General features: G+C 40.4%; 1 protein-coding gene across 2 annotated transcripts in view; it reads left to right on the top strand.

Moving 5' to 3' along the window:
- Positions 1-20,781, top strand: part of EEFSEC (eukaryotic elongation factor, selenocysteine-tRNA specific) — a 121,311-nt gene that overhangs the window by 15,559 nt on the left and 84,971 nt on the right. For both annotated transcript variants that reach the window (XM_021409269.1, XM_021409268.1), the window contains exon 2: positions 19,724-19,931. In XM_021409269.1, the coding sequence (XP_021264944.1) occupies positions 19,724-19,931 (208 nt within the window). The remainder of the gene's footprint in view (positions 1-19,723; positions 19,932-20,781) is intronic.

The raw sequence follows: 20,781 nt of genomic DNA, 5'->3' as shown, positions 1-20,781 counted from the left end.
AAAAAAAAAAAAAAAAAAAAAAAAGTAATAATAATCCCAACCATGAAGTCATTTAGAAAGCACTCAGCGTCAGAATCTTTTCCTGATCTCAGTGGGATAAGGATTGAAAAGCACAGCAAAGAAATGCCCTTTGCAGCAGTGCTGCTCACCTGAGCAATCAGCTCTGTGCGCTGGCACTGACACTTGGTCCTGTGTCTGGCGAAGTTACGGCTTGAAATAATAAATCAAGAATGGCTTACCCCCTTTTCTACTTCCTCATATAAAAAAATACCTCAAAGGCACACTCTTGCACCAAAATTGTGTATACCTACTTAGATGTATATATACATGAATGCATGAAGAAAAAACTTGAAATAATTGTTGATTGTGTTTATCCTTGAGTATGACATGCTCAGTATTGCTCAACATTGGGTAGTGATGAACTGAGCATCCCTAAGGAAGTTTTCTTCTTTTGATTTGCTGACTTTGAGGTTTTTACCTTATAATAGGGGACCAACGCTCATTTCTTATCCTTATCACCTGACCAGCAACTGAGATCCTCCTTTTTTTTTTTTTTTCAGGCTTTCTGATGAAGCTGTGATGGTTGATGGTGTTACCCATGTGTCTGTCATTGAGCTCACCCTTTACTCTGTGCTTTGTATTAGGATTTCCAGTAATGCTGTCTCATTCTGTCCAAAATTGCTATTTCAGCAGAATCTCTTGTGGGAAGAGGTTCACTTGTGTCTTTGTGGTGCTATGTATTACATCCAAGGGCAATATGAGGAATGCATTTTGGCTAAATTGAGCTGTACCAAAGTTTTCTTAGAGAAGGTACTCTTATGGTTAAGGGCAAGGAAAAGTTCTGAATTGAAATTGCCTGACCTGTTTATTTTTTCACTTGATCAGTGGCTGGCAATCCCATTTGTACTGAAATTTCATCTCCGGATGTTTTTGCCACGGAACTGTATTCACCAATAGGTTTGGCGGGGGGGAGGGAGCATTGTGTGTTTTTTTCATTACATATCTCTAAGAGTATGTGTGTGTGTATGTATATGTATATAATTAATATTTGTTCTTAAACATAAGCCACACTGTCTGTTTCTCTACCCACTCCTGTACCAAGAAGCTAGCAAATTTATTTATTTTAAGATATGGCTTTATTCAAATTGATGCAGTGGTTGAACGCTGTTGCTTGCTTCTTTTTCCTTTACGTTTTCAAGATTTTTAGTTTTGTCCTGTTAAGAAAACTGTAGACCTTAGCTAGGAAAACTGTAGACCACATGTAAAGTGATGTCAAGTGTATGGAATCTTTTTCCTCTTTTCTTGGGTATTGAGTCAATCCAGGGTAAATACGGAGTTGGCTAATATGACATTTACATTAGTTGACTGTGTCCCTTCCAAAGCTTTCACACACCTTTTTGAGCTTTTTTGCAATCTCTTATTAATCATTAAGGCAGTACTGTGTAGGCACAGTAAAAGTAGCCCGGATCAGCTCAGATGAAGTGCGGGATGCTTGGGTAGTAGCAAGGTGGCAAACGGCTTTGTACTTAGTCAGCAAAGTAGCCCATAAGGAGAGTTTTCCAAAATTGCATGCTCTGGAAAAGATGGTTTGCTGCTCAGTAGTAATAGCGATCGCTGCAAAATATTCTAAGTGCCTGAGTTGTGTTATCTCTACTTCGGTTCGTTCTGGGGCACCAAAACATCAAGCTTTAATCATCAAGGTTGTATTCTTTACTGGTGCTTTCAGCATTTAATTAAGCAGTGATTAGTACTCTTTCATTATGCATCAGTTTATCTTAGTGATACATTGTTGGCTTATTGAATTTGGCTGATGCCTGGCAATTGCAGCAGGTTTTATTTTCTTGCTGTGCAGAACACTGAAGCTGGCAATAGAGAGGTGTTTATAGCCTTGGATTTTTTTTTAATGTTGGTCTTACCTGTTTTTTGGAGGAAAGTGGAAAATGTGAGACCTTTTTCCCCTGTGCGCCTCTCGGGTGTTGGGAATGACCCATGCAGCAGGTTGATCTGACAGCTTGCAGCTAGAATGTTTTTTCTTTTTCTCAATGTTCCTAAGCGGGGCAGTTCCACATATGAATAAAAATAAATATTTTTTTCTTTAAAAGCAGTGACGAGAGGGGGAATGAGGAGGGGGCCAGTGCAGTGGCAAACAGCTGAAAAGCAGTTCCTTTACTAATCTGTACTTTCCCATGTAAGGGGAAGAGATGGGAAAAGGACGTCCGTACCATTAAAAGCTTGCCTTGGTTGTTTTGTCGTGACGGGATAGGAATTAAACGTAAGGGAGCACTGGTGGTCTATGATTTAGAATGGTTTTTGGCAGGGGTGCAGGGTTGCTGGTATCTTGCCGCACTTCTGTTTATTTCATGTTGTCTGTTTGGATGTTTTTAAATTATTATATGTTCCGTTTGCTTCCAGATTTAGCAGTATAGAAGCTTGAATTCTACGTCAGTGATGCTCCTGAAATGCAGTAGGGTTCTCCGTCTGCCCAGTGCTGCTGCAGAGGGAATAGACAGTCGCTGCTATCTCCTGGTACTGCAAATGTCAAAGCTTTCGTTTTGCTGGTAAATCCCATCCTACAACATCTATGCTCTGCGATGTTGATTTCTTTCTTTCCTGGGAAAACAGACCTTTAAATCCAGCTCTTTAAGAGAGACAGCAAATCTTCTCATCGGAAATTTAACTAATTTTTCTAAGCTAAAGAGAAAATGTGTTTTTTAAAAATGAGTAGCTGTTTTTAAAAGTTACCCCCCCACACACACTTGCGGACTTTCAGGTTTTTTTTCCCCATGTAATGTCCACCTTACTTAACAAGACATTCCACAGTGGAAAATAATGTAAACATGTGCTAGCATTACTTTATTAATGGAGGGGGGAAAAAAACCTAAATACCCATTTATGAGATACTTATCTATTTTTTTACTTCCATGCAGACTAGTCGTTAAAGACAATTTCACTTTCTTTACTTAAGTAAAGAAATTGCTTTTTTTCCTCTAATCTATTTCAATTTTGTATTTTTATAGTACAGCAAGGCAATTTTTTCCTCAAAAGCAGATCAGCTGTGGCATTTTAAAGATAATTAATAAAATTAATTTACTGGGAATCCTTTCAGGAATTCTTTCAACAATATCTAATTTTGAAGTCTACAGTAAGTTGTCAGTAAGAATATATTTAATAAATTTCCTTTGTATTCCTCACCCACTATTATTACGCGGTTCTTCAACAGCACTTGTCTCAGTCATTTAATGTGAATATGGAAGTGGTTAGATAACGCATGAAGCGTATTTACTAGAGTCCAGTTACAATGAAGTTTACATTCTGGGTCCTCCATCCCTTGTTCTATCAGTCTAGCTTCTGTTGTTTAATTTGGAATCAATTGTTTTGAGCGTAGAAGACTCGTATGTGAAACAAGACCTAACAATATGTAGAAGGTAACAGGTGGGAATATACAGAAACTTGTACGAGGCGAAAGCATCTGAGAACAGCTTCCTGCAAAGGTGTATGTAATCTTTGGATATTCTTGATGTACTTCTGACATTTGTACCAAATTGTGCTTAGGAGTTGCTTCTCTTGGTCACTTGAGGAACTGTATCAGAGAGGCTAACTTAGCAAGTGCGGAGGACTTAGGTGGATGTCAGGCAAGTCGTTCCTAGCATCTGACCTGGTTGGGGGTGGCTCAGTGCCGGTGTTTGCTGCTTGGTAAGTTTTGCAGTGACCAGTGGTGTCTTGAGGTGTGCTGGACACCTCGTTCCTTTTCTTAGCTATGAAAATGTAAATATACAGGTACGGTATAAAAATTAGTGCTTTGCAGTTGATGTTACTTTCTTGTTTATCTGGCATTCTTAGTCTGTTGCATATTTCCATTACATAACTTCAGCAGTGCCAGCATTCCTGAGGGGCGGTCACATGAGCTTGGCAGAGCAGTGTATATTCTGAGCAGACTTTGTTTGCTGGCAGCTTGCTTCCCACTTCCCTGGGGATGTTTTCAGCCTCTGTTCTAGCTCTAGAATGTAGTTTTGGGAGAGCAGTCCTTAATTACCAAGTGAAACATTGGAGAGTGAATGCGTGTGGGATGAATTGCTGGGAGGGAGACCTGTTGCGCTTTTTCTTCTGCTGGCTCTTCTTGGTCACAGAAGCGCAGCTCTGGCCTCGGTGAAAGTTTTCATCTTGATTGATATTTTACTTAACCAACAGATGTGGCTACTTACAAACTTCGTTTACACAAAGTGCCACTACCAGTTGTATGGTGCGTGTCCCCCCGAGTCCGTAATTTTGTTTTATTCAGTTCCAGATAAAATGCTGGAGGACTTGTTCTGAATTATTCTGACATATCTATGATAATCTCAGCATGTTCTGCTTAATATAGGATTTGAATTGGACTATGAAATTACTTTGCAGGGCTGTGGTGAAGCACAGCGCCTCTCAAGATTCTTCAAAATACCTAAAAGAAAACCCTTTTAGTTACGAATTTGTGAGGTGAAAGGACCATAGGAAGGCATAAGGAAGCCCTGCAGCACTGGGGTCCAGAGCAGTTTGGAGTTGGACCAGGTCACTTGCACCAGTAAGTCTTTTAAAATAATTAGGTAGATCATTCAAATAATTTGAAAAGATTACTTAAATTAGTACTCAACCAGTGAAAATACGAGTATCTTCTTATGATGCTTATTCTGCTGTCAGTTAAGACATCTTTATATACTCACCATGTCTTAGCTTTCTCAGTTAATGAAAGCAGCTTTACCTTCCTTCCTACTGGTGCTGCTGAAAAAACTTAAAGAACTATTACTGTTTCTTTCTGTGGTTTTACGTCGTTAAACTTCAGGCCCTCTAGTCCAGTGTGATTTCTAATCTTGGCAAATATTGTCCAGTTTATTTAGTAGTTAAACTCTTAACTGCTTTCCTCCTTTACATCAACTTCTTCATTGCTGTGGGTTTTTATTAATTATATGAAGAATGTATTAATGTGAAGCAAATAGCACAGAACCTACAGCATCTGGATTGCTTTGTAGAGTTGTCAATTTGGATAGCGTATCTGGCACGAGAGTCTGTTTCATCCTGAAGTACTGGGATGTGAGATTTACCTGACTGTTGACCCCTGGGGACTATTCTGAAGTGAGCTGTATATCTTGAGCAATTCTACTCGGCAAGATTTTAAATACAAATAAATGCACTGTCAAAAGCTCTTCTAACGCCCTAGCAGAAAGCATGAAATAGTTCTGTATATCTGATGGCGGCTTCCCAGGAGAAGATCCCCTGGTGCGGTCTGGTGTGGCTTGATGGAATGCCGAGCCACGGAGAGCACCTGTATGTTCCCGCTGTGATACCAAACTGTAGTGCGTTGCCTGCCATGGACTGAAGGCCAGAGAACAGACTACAGAATTAAATCTCCTTTAGAATTTGAGTGTTGAGTCAAATCTATATTCTAAAACAAATAGGCATTGGAGCCTTCAGGGTTGCTGAAAACCTTGTTACAGTGAACTGAGTCTTGAGGGCCACCTTTTCTGTGTGGATTTATTTTTGTTCCTCGATCCAGCACTGTGAGGGATCTATTTTTTTGTTGGCATTTGGAGGTGGTGAGCTTGATTCTTAACGAGGTCTGCCCTTCCTTGGCCGACATGTTCCTTGCACTGTGTCTGCCTGTGGCATTCTGTGCCAATGGTGACTTACAGGGCACTGCAGCCTTGACGCTGTCCCCTGCTGCGAGCACGTGGGTGACTCAACTCGCTCCTCCAGGCAGCGCTGGGCTTCCCTGGAGAAGCACTCCTTGACCCTTTGTACTTTGCGTACAGTATCCGCCTTGCGGCCGGGCTCCAGCCCGTGTTTGGAATGCGTAGCTAACGCGTTCCACTTGGACCCGCCATTCCGTTCCATAATGTTAGCTTTAATTGGCTGTTTTAAACTTTCATGTACAATTTCGTCGTACACGGTAAATTACCACCCTCTTCGCCTTTTCCGAAGAGCAAGAAACTAGAATCCAGGCTGTGCTTTCCCTTGCTGCCTTTTACGGCTGCCCTTGAGGTCTTTCAGAGGCAGCACTGGTAGGTAGTGTTTCTGTTGGAGGACAGACCTCTTTTACTGGTATTCTTCCTCTAATCTCAGAGACTGTCTTTGAACATGGTTGTGTTTTTTCGATGGACTTTTGCTCTTGGACAAGATGTGACAATTCTATTTCCATTTCCAAGCAAGCGTCTCCAGTTTAGTATCTGTTGCCAAACTCTGCCTAATTTGGCTGGATATCCAATGTGTCCTCCAAGTGATATTTTTGTAAAAAAAAAAATAATAAATAAAAATAATAATAATAATAAAAAAAAATTAAAAAAATTTAATTTGGTTGTTTGCTTCAGAACAGAATCAGTTCTTAGCAAAGTTTGTTCTTACTCTGCATTAATGTGCTTCTATGTGCTTCAGAAGTGTCAGTATTTCTTGCAAGGGCGGAAAGAAGTCTCTCCTACTGTATGGGTTTTCATCTGAGCATCAGCTGCATCTAGTTGAGAGAAAAAGGAATAGTTTAGTTCTGTGAGGGGTAAAAAGTTGGCAGTAGTGACTGCATTTAAAACAAATCTTGCAGTTGAAGCTCCAAACAGTGATGAGCCTCTTGTTCATACTTGGTTTGAGTAAAGTAAAACAAAGCCTGCCTTTATCCTCCATAACGGGCTTACGAGCTCATGTTTCGGCTTTTCCTTTCCCCTCCCTTTCTGCCATGGATTCTCTTTTTTTCTTCTTTTCTTCTTTTCCTTTGCTAAACAGACAGTAACTCTCCACAATATTTTTAATCTCAACAAGACGTCCAGCGGCTGATGATGCACAAGACCTGCACCAACAAAGGCGGGATGATGGCGGGAGCATTCCACATCAGACGTTTTTGGCTGCAGATCCATCTCTTGTGGCCACTGGTTCCTCCCAGCACAGCGTGTGAGCTGCGGGCAGGCGGCCGTGTTCCATTGACTCCTGTTGTGTGCCTCCCCTCTCCGTACTGCGGGCTTCCCCAAAAAGTCATGGCTGGAGTCTTACGGTTTGAGATGAAAGAGCCCGTTGTCTTGTTGAATTATCTCTGTCCTGTCTATACTTAAGCAAAGCTGGCAGGTAAAAAACAAAGCAACAGAACAAAAGCTCTGTTATAGTAACATCATAAGCTAGATTAGAATAAAACTTAGTATTTTATTTATTTTTAGGCCTGCTGTCGCCCACCTAGCAGCAGAAGCGGACTCACAGGAGCTTCCTGCACAGAAGTCCGTTCACTGAAATAAATCATAAAACACGTTTCCCCTAGATGTTAAGAATGTCTTTAGTAATGGTATACAATGGAATTTTGAAATGATTTAAATGTACAGTCATGGATGTCGAGTAGCCATCAGGATCTTCTATCTTGAGAAACTATTTTTTTTGTTAAACCAGTTTTTAAATCCTAAAGCAGGAACGTCTTCAATTTTTTTAATACTCCGGTGCAACGCTTGAAGTTACTGGTTAGTTTGAGAAGTGCCTAAAGAGATTCAGCTCAGGACCCTGTATGCTTACTATCAGTGTGGGTGCCAGACACTTTCTTCAGATGGGCTCAAGAACCTTCCCCATGACATCTGAACTCCTTGAATCCATACGAAAATCTGCTTGGGTCATAACATTTAGCCGCGCGGGTTTGCTTTTTTTGTGCAAATAAACTACCAGAAATTGATTTATAATCTATCAGTGTTTCATGGACATGCCTGTTTGTTATGTATGCCTGCTGCAGCAGTCTGTGTTCCTTCCCAGCAGGAAGCTGTTGGAGCCCCTCAGTCCTGTGCTTGGCTGCTGCAGTCAGGTACTCCTTCCCGGCATGAAGTTCCCGATATAATAAAGGGAAATTGGGGTAATGTCTTGATTTCTACCTGAATGCATCATTAAACATTACAGGAGGGGAAATTAGGGCATGGGTTTGGTGTCTTTTTCCCCCCCTTCTTTTGGTAAATCTTATTTTTGATGCAAGGGCAGTTCTGTCGCCAGCCAGTCCAGCGTGCGTAGACGCTCCCCCCCACCATAAAACAATGAGCACATTCAGGCACAACTCGTGTTTTCAGTTATTAAAAAACGGAGCCGTCTGTCTCTGCCCGTGACTTTAATCTTTAAGCCTTTATTCCCCGTACCCCACCCCCTCTTTCTTTCCCCAACCTTTTGTTTGTGAAGTGCAGGGCTACAGGATACGTGGGCCTGGGCTTTCTGAATGTATTGTACATTCCCTTGGCAATTACAGATGTTTATAACCCTGACTGATGCTATTTCAGTATTGTTAGAGTGAGGAGAAAATTAAAAAAATGCTTAAAAAATTTTTTTTTTTGTTTGCCCCTTGCAACCTTTAATATTTTTTTTTGAAGGGGGGAAAAATTGTAAGCTTTGTGATTACTTTTATTTAAAAAATCTTGTTCAGTGACCTTGGATGAAAAATGCTAGAGAGCTGTGTGTGAGCGTTCCAGTAGACAACCATAACTCTGCTGTATGGACAGTGTGTTTCACGCGGTGTTGTGAAACTTATCTCATACTGGGTTGTAGTGCAGAACGAGCTCCTTGCTGTGGGGTCCATGACCTCTGCAATACTTTATTTCTAAGACAGAAACAAGGCAGCTTAAGACTCGAAATACTTCGAGTTGGAAACACGCTAATTTATTTCTAGCTTTGCATGGAAGCCAGATTGTTTTGTTTTGTTTTTAATAGAGGAATGATTTAGAATCTGCTGAATTAACGATTTACTCTTGGATTGGTGACTTGCAGAATTGCTCGAGGAGACTCTTTTTTATTAGTCTCATAGGACGTTGTGGAAATATGCTCTTGATCCGTAAGAAGTTTAAAATCTGTTTCTTACTGGTGTTTCTGCAACTTCCTAAAGCTGCAGGTGCATTGTAGGATAAATGTCCTTGAATTGACAGAGGTAGAGAGAATGAGTAGCAAATCTGAGGTGTTAGCTTTGCACTTTCCTTGGGGATCTCTGTGCATTTCACAGTCTTGCAGGTAGTTTGCCTGAAGCCTTGAATTTAAGTGGAGAATAATTTAATGGGATTGTGAATTATGGGTTCTTCCTCAGAATCTCAGAGACAGAACTTTCATACCTGTATCTGCTTTCCCACTACATGCAGACGTGCACCTTTGGAGTTGCGCATGTAAATGTGCATTCGGGTCGGTCTGTCTAGCTCCAGGTGGTGTATGATAGCAGTTCTTCCTTCGTGATTGCTGCCCAGAGCTTCTTGGTAGGCAGCTCTTTCAAAGACACCACTTAAGGATGTGCAAGAATAGAGCATCCTTTGGCCAGGTGGGTCTTTGAGAAGTTTGGACTTTTTTTTTTTTTTTTTGCTGTCTTTAATGTTACTGTAGTCTAATATTGAGAGTAAGTCTTCATCAACAGCGACTAGAATATGTTTAAATATTCTGACAGACATTCCAAGGTTTTAGAATTCAGTAATACTCTTAAGCACCCAGAGGGAGGCAATAGATGCTCTTCAGTAATGATTCTCCAGTCCTTAGGGGAAAAAAAAAGTTGGTCAGTAACCATAGTACATTCTCTTTATCCTGAGATAATCAAGTACTTCAGTTGTGTATTGCTTTTGTAAGGATTTCTGAAATGTGCTATTTCTTGCATTGAAACACAGGCACAGATGTGATTGAATCCTAGATATGCTAATATGACTATATAATCTTATAAAAATTCTAAAAGAACTTGAGAAGATGAAGAGCTGATTGAAATACTACTGATACAGAATACTATATACAAAAAATGTTTAAGTATTGTGCAGATATCTTATTTTCCTCTTGGAGTCCCTGTATATAATAATTTATTCAAATACCTCTAGAAATATGGGCATTTCCTGGGTTGGAGGTGCTGCAGAGGCTCTCACATTGTCTTCTTCAGTGTTTATATTATTAGTGAAGCATCTCATAAACCTTCCATGCAACGTTCCTGAAGCTGGGAGTTGTCTGTTCACTTCTGCTTGATGAGAACTCACTCTTAAGAGATGGAGCAGAAGACTTGGGGTTGTGTGCAAGCCTCGTGGAGCTGGGGATGGATCTGTGTTCTTGTTCAGGCGGCCTCATGATTTGTAACTCTTTGGGGTGCTTAATGCCTTTTTCTGCTTTTTAGCTGCTGCTTTCTGCTTTTTGGTTTAAGAAATATCTTCCAATACTGCTGGTCTTTGCTCTTGGAAAGAGGGAGTGGGTGGAATGGTCATACCTTGTAGTGGTGTTCTGTTGGTTTTTTCTTTGCACTATGCTTAGCGTACAATATATATTTAGCTTTGATATTCTAATTTATTTACCATTTTTTATCTGCAAGGTGATTGAGAATCTTGTAGAAAGCATATGTAAAGTTGGCATGAGTCTATAAAAAGGCTCCTTTTCATCTTATCTCTTCTCACCTGTATATTTTTCAGCATTTACCTTAAAGACTTTACAGACAACCAGGGACCATTTATTATCAGCTGCGTAAGGCCCAAGTGTAATGTCACATTAATTCCTAGAGCAGTCCAGAAACACGTGGAAAAATACCTCTAAACAAGAAGATTGAAACCTGAACTAATTACTCATCAGGTCCCAGGAAGGCTTACTAGGACCTTGGGCATGCAGTGCCATCTGAGGAGGTTACAGCAGGGTTTTAGATGTGACTTGTTCTTGTCTTGATTCTTCTGTTTTGTCCCTTCCCTTCTCTCCAAATTGTAACCATAGTGTTGATTGATTTACTGTACAGCTTATTACCACATTGTTTCAGAAATGTTCTTTCATGAACTCAGCTCTACACAGAAGTAGGCACTTCATTGCAAACCTGTACACTTGAGCCTGTGATAATATCAGTGGATTATAGGTGCCATTTTCCTATGTCATATGAGGACCAGAAATCTGACGTGACTTTTTCTTGTAGTTTGAATGCCAAATAAAGGGACCAAACCTTTCCGTACTCTGTATAATACAAACACATCGTGCCAAAATAGGTGGCAATGCAAATGGTAATAACCCGATTGTTTTCTTCACTTGTGCTTTGTTTTGCTTTCAAGTGTATGAAATAGCCTTTTTTTTTCCTAGTATATGTCATAGATTGTGCTTCAAGAATGATGAGTGGTATAATGACATTCAGGCTGAAATGTTAGGTAACTTTTACTTCAGTTTTATGCAATATCCTGAATATTTAACTTCCCAGCTTTATTGGTATCTGCATTTGCATATGCATATATGTGAATGACACTTTAAAAAGTTAATGTTTGCTAACTAATTCACAATTTATGCACTTTCTTTTTCAAGCCAAGAAAGAAATTAATGCAGCTGAAATACCAAGGTGTTGTGTAACTCAGCGAATGTTAACTTTTTTTTTGTGGCAGTCATCTGTGTCTACTCAGGATGACTGTTGAATTTTTAAGATATGTAGGCTTTCTTAACCCCTTCCATAGTTAATGTTTTCAGCCTTAAATTAAGTGGAGGTTCTCTCTGGACTCTGTCCAGATTGTGCCTTGTTTGTCGATATAGAAATTCGGATCTATTAATGTGTAGTACCACAGAAAAGGACATTACAACGTATGGAAGAAGGATGATGTCCTCTCTCACGTTACTATTTTCCTCTGTTTTTACATGCACTGTATATTATGTGGCTTTTCTCATTATAAGGTGGGATTATTTACTTTCCTATAGACTGTGGAAAGAACATTCTCATTTATGGTGATTTTCTGGTTTTCTTCAGTCGCTGAAATTTTGAACAGGAATTGAAATGTCAGACCCCAGTAGTTACTTATCTCATTTACTGCATTTTCTTTGGAAACAATCAAGTGGAGGTTTCAAGGGGTCAAAGCAGGAAAGTCAATGATGGTAAAACTGTCCCTTGCTTTAAGCTTCATCACAGTGTCTTTTATAAAGGATAAAAGCATAAAAATCTTAAAATCCAACTGGGGCTAACTTAAATCTTAGTTGTGCTAATATGAAATCCGCTTTCCCATTTGTCTGAAGCCAAGCGGTACCGAGCAGCACTAAGTTATGGCTGAGACAGACTTCCCCATTACGTGACTCGCTGTGCTCTTTTTTGAGGGATTTTGTTTTCCTTCTCTTGCTCAACTTTATATGCTTTTGTCATTGTATGGTGTTACATGGATTTTTCTCTTTAAAAACTTGAACATGAAGTACTTACTGCATTTGTCTTGTTTCCTGTTTTTGTGGCCACTTATCTTCCAGATTCCTTTTTCAGAACATGCTTAGATCTAAGTGTAGCACTGAATATTACATCCCTCGTGTAGTCTAATATTTTACCCTTTTTTCACTACTTATAAAAATAAAAACAATTTTGCATTGAACGTAAATGTGTCTGGAGATTTTAAAAAAGAACAGCATTTATTTTCTGTAAATATTTGCATACCAAGTGATGAGTTTCATCCAGCACTTCTTAGCAACACATTGCCCTGTGACTGAGCTTCAGCCCATCCCGAGCAGCTGGGCCTTGGTTTGTCTGGAATTGTGCATCCTCAGCTGCAGGCCTTCCTGTGCTACTCCTGCTTTAGGTGCAGGTGAGGCAGACGTTGGGTGCACTTGTCTTCTGGTATGTTGCATAAGGGAGGAAAAGCGTAGGAAATGATTCCATGCTCCCCAAATTGAGAAGATCCATAGCGATTTCTTTTTTTGATAGTCATGTATATCTGGGGGCCTTTGAAGGAAGAACTTTGTGTCTGTGTGTGTGGTGTTTTCTATTTATTTATTTTACAAACGACGTAAAATTTTAATGTGCTTGACAAGTGAATTTATTCAGATCATAATGAGAGCTTCCCATATTTGCTTTGTTTTGGAGTTGTCTCCTATTATAAACAAAACCTTTTTTACAGAAAAACTTTTTTCCCTTAGCAGGGAGATAGCAATTCAAGAGATCTTTGCCTTCAGGCAAAGCTATTTACATTTTTTTGACCTTCAGCGTTTTTCTTCATTTCGTGCTGTCCTTTCCCTTTGTAGCATAAGGCAGAAGAGGAACAAAGCATTTGGAGGGGAGTGAGCAAAGACCTCAGGTTCTGTCTCTGTACCCAGTGCTGCTGGCTGCTCAGGGCAAGCCCTTACTGTTTTCAAATAATTAATTCCTTGAAAGTAATACACAGATGTCAACTCAACAACTCAGTGCTAGGTTTCTGCCTGTGTCACAGGATCATCGAGTGTGTCTGTATCCTCAGTTCCCTTTCTGAGCACCTTGATTCAGCACCCAGCCCTCCTGCACTTGCCTGTTGTGAGCTGCAGTTGTGTGGTCTTGGGAAGCATGATCCTCAGCTACAGGGGCAGCCCAACGTCCAGCGCTTCTTCAAAGAGGCTAACAGAAATGTGGGGCTCCTTACTTTCTCTGTGAAGTCTTGCTAAAGATCTCATGATGACCTTCCTTTTTCCTGTATTGTAATACCTTTTTGGGGTGGTCTTTACTTTCAGGTTTATTTTTGCAGCGAAGGCAATCTGTTTAAGCTTACTCATATGCACAGTGTTGCAACAGCAGAATCTGCATCTAATCGTTAATTATTAGATGACGTCCCTCAGTGTTTCTCATCATAACCTTCGTGGAGAAATTATTGCTTTTGTGCTTCCTCTGCATGGACGATCGAGCTTATTGACATATTCTAATTATATTATTTGTCCCTTTGAAGAACACAGGCTTGTCTCTGACATGCTAGACAAAAGAAAGGGTAAAGGCCCGCAGGTCCTTTAACATCTTCACAACGGTGTTGCACTCTGTTTTTTTTGGAAGATGAAATATAAAGTGTATTCCTGTGTGATGGTTTTTTTTTTCCTTCTCCAAGAGAATCCTTTTATTCCTCATTAGCAATTATCTCTTTCCATCAGTTACTATTTATAGTTGGGTTGAACTCGAGATTAACAAGTAAATAACCAAAAGGTTGTTTGGCGTATCAGGAAAGTTGTTCCTAGGAGCGTGCTCTTGTGGTCATCCCGCTTTCTCTTTGCAGCTCTCAGTTTAGGAAGGAGCTCAGTGCCTGGTTTTCATTTAAGGGGAATTTGTGCAAGCGGCGGTTTCTTTATTGTTAGGGAAAAAAATCAAATATGCGTATAATTCTAAGCTTTACTGTGTATTCAGAAAGAAGGCTTGTGGGTTGCTGCTCTGACCCTTGCTTTCGGAGATGCGCCAAGCCATCCAGAGATAGAAGCGGTGCAGTCTGTTTGTGTTTCCAGCTGCTGAAGCCTTTAGGAACGGCGTGCCTGGGAAAGGGCGGTGGGATGCTCGAGCTCCACCAGTTCCTGTTCTTTTCAAAGCGGTTCCTAATGCAAGTTGGTGTATCAGTTTTGATCCACGATTTGCATTGCTTTGCAGAGGATCGCTTCATGTATAATTCACGCGCTCCGGTTGTGTGCACGTCTCTCCCTACCTCGCACCTCCTCTGTTCTGCTTAAAGTTTGGAAGATTTCATATCCCGCAAAACATCTTCCTTATTCATCACAGTGTCTCCCCAAAAGGCACCTAGTGAAATCCTGCCCAACTTGTAGCATCTCCCGAGGTGTCACTGTATATGAAAGCAGGGAATAACGCAGCCCATTCTGAAATAGATCCCTGACAAGGAGGGGGGGCTGGGAAAGGGGAAGTTTCATACTGGCTGCATGATATAGACAATATTTCCTGAGACAGGAGATACTAACCTCAAAGAATTTAAAATAAAACATTGATCTTTTTTACTTTTTTAAGGGGAATAGGGGAGGCAAAAATGGTAGAATAGTTGCTCTTTTTATCCTCTGTGCAGATGAAATTGATTAAACCTTAAAAACTCGCCTCAGTCCACCCGGTTTATTAATTGAAGAATTTCCTCTTCCCCAGAATGGGAAGTGCACATTAAAACAGAGCTTTGCCCCTGAGTAGCAATGATACTTGAGAACAGCACATTTTCTACAATCCGATTTTCTCTTCAGCGCTAGAGGAAATCCTAACATGGTAAAACCATATTTAAAAAAAAAAAAAAAAAAAAGTTTAAGGAAGTCCTCTTTCATTTCCTTGTAAAGCATGAAATCAAATTATAGCCCGTGGCCCACAATTATTTTATTTTTACATTTCAAATTCCGCTTTCTGCTTCCTTTTGGTGCCTGCGAACAGGAGTTGGACTGCGTGTGCCAAGTCAGCTAAAGAGATGACGGCAAACGGAGAAGGACGCGGTAGCTTAAAGAAGCCCCGAGTCAGCTGTGCTCAGGTTTGGTGCTGATGTGCACGCGGGGCCCTGTGCTGGCTCACACTGCGACCCAACCTCCTGTCCTGCTCTGCACTGCCTGGGTCTGACTGCAGCCCATTTGCCTTCGTAGGGATAGATTATGGGGAATCTAACGTAGTACTGAGATTCTGCTTGCAGAAGTAGTAGTGGTTTTAAATACTCTGGTATTCTTAATCTGCTTTTGTTGAAGAGAAAACCTTTCAGATTGTCCATTAAAAATGCCTTCAGGCTTTTCTTTTGCAGCAATACTGAAATTACCAGTTAGTTTAGCGCTTGCAGTTTATAACTGAACATGGGTACAGTGTGCACATATAGAGGTGGTAAGCTTTTGGAGCTGGTAGAATTACATGAAAGTGTGAAATTGATGGTGGTGTATTTATTTATTTCCCCCTCCCCCTCTTTGCCTTAACAATGCCCTCTTTAACTTGCTGGGAACGTGCTTTGCTGTAGGGCTCCATCTCCATGCAGCTCAATACGAGAGCACGGGTATGTAGGTAACATACAGTTGTGCAGCAGGTTGCACAAACAGGAAGGTTCTTGGGTTCCTGAGCATGCAGAGCTGCTACAGCTTCTATGATGGAGGCTGAAAGAGATTTGCCACATAAGATGCAATATTCTGTGCCAAAATAAACACAGCGATTACAGTGCTTTGCAGCTTATAAGAAGTGCAGTCTACGGGTTGGGTACTCCTGTGATGTTTCCCTGTGAATGTGGTATGACAGATCTGGTTTTAATACTTTTCGGTTTAGGTTTTCTGAAACAATAAGCCATTCACATTGTGCAAGCCTACTCAGCAGCCCACTGATGTGGGGGCTCGCCTGCGGTCCCACTGGTAGCGTGGATCCTATTGGTGCGCGAGCAGCGGCGGTAAGGAGTTACTTCCTTGATGATGATCAGTCAGAAATTCCCCAAAATTCAGAAGCAAGAGTGGATTGGACTTCAATATTCAAAGCAAGGGCAGACGTTTTCTTTCGCTTCTCTGAAAATGTTGTTCATGTCTTAGTTCTGCGATTCTTGTTGGTGTTGTGGTACAGATGAGCCCCAGTGCCCCCGAGTTCAGCTGGCGCTGCTCTTGCAGGCTGATGCAGCGCTGCCAGCCTTGTTGCTTTTCCCATGTCTGGCTGTCACCCAGACTCCCTCTGGTTGTGTTATCTTTGTGTTTGTTTTCCTTCACTCAGCAGACCATCTACTTCTTTACTTTGTTTTTCCACTGTGGTCTAGCTTCTTATTGTGCAATATAATTCCCATCTTTCCCGCTCCCTTGTGTTTTCTGGTGACAACTAGTTTGTTTCACTTCCTTCTTGCTGGGCTATAGCGAGCTCTGTCACCACATGAAGGATACCCTGATGGTGGATGATTTTCAAACTAAGTGAGAAATCATGCTTCATGAGAACTGTTTTCCTTAATGCTCTTGAACACCACTTTCATAGACGAAACAGTAAAGTTATGTGTCTTTTTTTTTTTTTTCCCCCCCCTGTAGGGGAAGTCATTTGACTTAATTCAGCTGTATTCTATATCACCTACTTCAATGCAATTAAATTTTTCTTAATGCTGTGCTTCCTTGTATGCAGACACATCCTTTGCATCCTTCATTCAGGTTTGTTTCCAGACCTGCTTGCCTGCTTTGAGGGCTCAGTATGGAAGCAGTGACTGTTCCTCATCTTGACCGTGCAGGATGATATCCTGTCCTGCTTTGTGAGAAAACATGCTTCATTTCCTTGTAGTTCCATTTGTCACCGGACTCATGGCAGGCCTTCTGTGGTCAGATGGTGCAGGTTTATGGGTGATATCATCACCTTGTTTTATTCTTCTTGGTTTTAGAGCCTCTGCTTGGTATGGCTGTAATATTTTAAGCGTCCATTAAAAGATCATTCCAAGTCAGATTATATGCACAAGAGTACACTTATATAATCCATTCTTACTTTAGGTTTTCTTAGTTAAATCTTGTTCTGCTGTAGAAATGTTTTTCAGGAGCATTGTTCCTTTTGTTGACCAAAACCCAACATGGGAGTAAGTTGATTTAATAGTCTGAAAGAGAACTTCATATTTGCAATTTAAATAAAACATATTGTAGGTGTCTCCTATGATAATTTACATACTGAAGGAAAAGCTGTTCTGAATGAGATGTTTGATGCTCTGGAGAGGTTATGTGTATGTGCAGAGGCTGTAGTTTAGTCACCTTCCTATAAGTGATTTGTTAACTTTTACCATTAGGGACTTTGCCCTGGTGAATCCCCGTATACTTTGTTTTGATCTTCCTGGGTTACTTCACTTCTTAGTGTTTAATGAACCATTATGCATGGATGAAGGGCAACTAAGGAAATGAGTTACAGAATAAAACAAAATTCACAATGGCTGTACTAAGCCGTGTACTTGCTAACTTGAGTATGTTGCTGTTTCCTTGGCTATAATATGTTTTCATCTGGAGTGTCTCAATGCATTTTCTGGTGGTTTTGGAGTTTTTCCATGGGCTGTACAGTTATTTTGCCTGTGTTCATCTTTTCTTTGCTGTGAAATGCCCCGAGGTAGACATGCTTGACCTTCTAGCAACTGGGCTGATGAGTTTTGTCGCTCTTTTCAAGTGTTACTAATAGATTCATAAATACAGCAATTACAAGTATTTGCTTTGTAACAAATGTGTTCAAAGCAGTTAATTTAGTGTTTCAAGATAAAGGGGCCCTTGTACAGAAACTGCATGTAGCAGCTTCAGCGCAGATTTTGTCTCCTGTTGGAGGGAAGAGATATTGCACCATGCATTATGCATCACATGAACCACTCTTTTCAAGACTGGAATCAGATCTGGTTGCTTTGACTTCATTACGGAGCAGAGTGCCATACCCTAGCAGTCATAAGACTTAGCTAAAACTTAAGCTGCAGTATTGTTATTTCACTGACTGAACGAGCCATATTTTTCTGGTATTAATGTTATTTAACGTCAGGGTTTGATTTTCATTACTAATTCCCTTTCATTTTTCAAGGTGTCATCTGTGCAGGAAGAATTACCGTGCGGTGTAGTTTAACACAAAACACGGGCGCTGAGTTTTGCATACAAAAACCCAACCCCTGCTGGATACGCTCCCAGCAGTGCGCGCATGTTGATTGTTTGGGGTTTTGTTCCACTTGAACAATTTTCATGCTGTTGGTTCCCCTTGTTTCCTGTCCTCCAGCTCTGTGCTTCAGCGTGGCGTGGAACGTCCCAGCCTTTCGTGCAGCCCTGGTCATCGTTGTTATAGTTTAAGCAAGTTCTAAGTTAATAGCATTCTTGAAACAATAAAAATAAAAAATACTTTCGAAGGGATAAACTTTATCTTCAGTTTGTCTTGGAGAGTTTCTTGAAATGACTGCTGGAAAGTTTTGCAGGAGCTCTGCGGATGTCATCGCAAGCCAGCCAGCTCTCCGAGGCATCCATTATTTACATTTCGCATTCATTATTCCAAGATGAAAGCTTTGGTAGGTTGAAAATAGTCATTTGTAACCATAACTTTTTTCTTGTCGTCGTTCCCACCCACTCGTTCACCCATGCACTTCAGCCTCGGAATGATTTCCTATCCCGAGAGTTCATGGGAACTAGGAACAAGGGTGGCTGTTGTGACTGCCATTATAAAGACTGGGAAAAAAAAGTGGGCTGGAGAGGGCAAAAGAACAAGGAACAGTCGCATCGATTTCATGTTCTTCTGATCAAAAGCTTGAGACAAATATTAAAAGCGCTTAAGTCCCGAATGCTGCAATTTTACATGATTTTTTCTAATACTTCTCTTACTGTTGTGTGTGTTTGTTTGTTTGTTTGTTTTTTTTGTTTTTTAGCATAACTTCCTGATAGTTCAGGTTTACGTTTCTTTTCCTGTTTCATATTTAAACTTTGTTACATTGGAATTGTTGCACCTTGTTTTCAGTAGTTCAGAGTAACTCAGTTACCTGGAGCGAGACAGTGCCTGAATGCAGTTAGTGGAAGGCCCAACATTCACCAAAAGCTCCTCGAAAACTAAGTGAAATTAGTGAAATTCGAGTTGCTTCAGTCAGAGGATAAAGGGCTCATGAAAACAATATTTAAAAAAATAATCCATGAGCACATTTGGTATCAGTAGCCTAAAATTTAGGAGCTTTTTCATGAAGAGCAGATCTAAGAATCTGTTCTGTTTATGGCTGCGATATGTAGTATGCTTTTCACTGATGTCAAAATGAATTGGAAGTGAATGCTGATGTATCAAAGGGTTTAAATCAGTTCTTCATATTGAAAGCTTATATGATTTTCTTCAGATATGTAGTAAACCTGACCTTTATTTTTAAATGCAATGATGGTGTCCTTGCACTGTTAATGTGGGGGAACATTATCACAACAGTGATAGGTTTGCGTATTTTTGTATAATCTGATAGTGTATAAGGGCTTAAATTCCTTAAGTCCTGTTTTCAAACACAGCCAGGCATTTGATGCTAGCATTCATTTGTACTTTGTTCATGATTCTGGGCACACACACATATGCAGACAGTTTTTATGGAAGCTATTTGAGAAAATGATCCTTAGTCAGTATTGCAGCGGCATAAAGAGACTGTGAATTCTTCTCCAGGTGCCCAGATTATTGATTTGATGATGCTTGTCATCGACGTGACAAAAGGGATGCAGACGCAGTCAGCGGAGTGCCTGGTGATCGGGCAGATTGCCTGCCAGAAGATGGTGGTAGTTCTGAACAAAATAGATCTCCTTCCAGAGGCGAAGAGACAAAGTGCCATTGAGAAGATGACTAAGAAAATGCAGAAGACCTTGGAAAATACAAAGTAAGTTAATATTACTGTTAACAGTTACAAGTTAACATAAATAATTTAACCACATTTCACTTTCAGCGTTCTTCTAAATTCATCTGTCTGGCCCCTGCTAGATGAGTCATAGGTGTACATGAGGAGAAGAGTGGAAAGATTACCAGGAATTCAAACTCAGCCCTGGATTTGCAAGTATCATAGAAATATCTTAGTGTAATCAAACTTCTCAGTTTAAAGGGCTGCTTTGAATTCAGATTGGATAAAACAAAGCCAGAAAGCCTGGATGAAGAAGAACTTCTGCTTAGTTCATGAGCTTGTAAATTTTGTTGTGATCCAGAATTCTTTTTCTGCTCTAATGAAAAGAAAGAACTAGAGCTTTTCCTTAACCCAGGGTGAAAAATGTGATTGCTCTAACTAGGGAGATAATGGCAGCTTCTGGTGATCTTCATCTGGGACTGATCAATATGGACAAGAATCTGATTGACAGTGTTCCTTAAGTTTCCTGTAATGCAACGTGACTGACTGGGTTGGTGTTTCAGTCTTGTTTTGCATAAATTGATTGAGGAAAATAATGAACAAAGTGCAGGGAGATTTGCGATTGAAAATGTGGCTGTTATGAGGTAGGATGATAAAACAGAAACTCTTTCAGTGGTTCCACAATTTAGTGGTTTACGCAAATAGAAGCAGAGCTTTCTTTGTCCAGGGTCATGAGGGGACATTGAGTCCAAGGTTTATAGCTTGTAGGTCACATTTTGATTTTGAGAATTGAGGGAATGAAGTACAGATGGGTCCCACAGGTATGTCTTGATAATTAACAGACTGTCAGAACTGAAGGGGAAGTGAGTTTTTGAAACATGGGGCAAGTTAA

This window comes from Numida meleagris, chromosome 11, assembly GCF_002078875.1.
Source record: "Numida meleagris isolate 19003 breed g44 Domestic line chromosome 11, NumMel1.0, whole genome shotgun sequence".
NCBI lineage: Eukaryota > Metazoa > Chordata > Aves > Galliformes > Numididae > Numida > Numida meleagris.
Note: the sequence above shows the minus strand (reverse complement) of the source record. Positions and strands in the feature narration are given on the sequence as shown.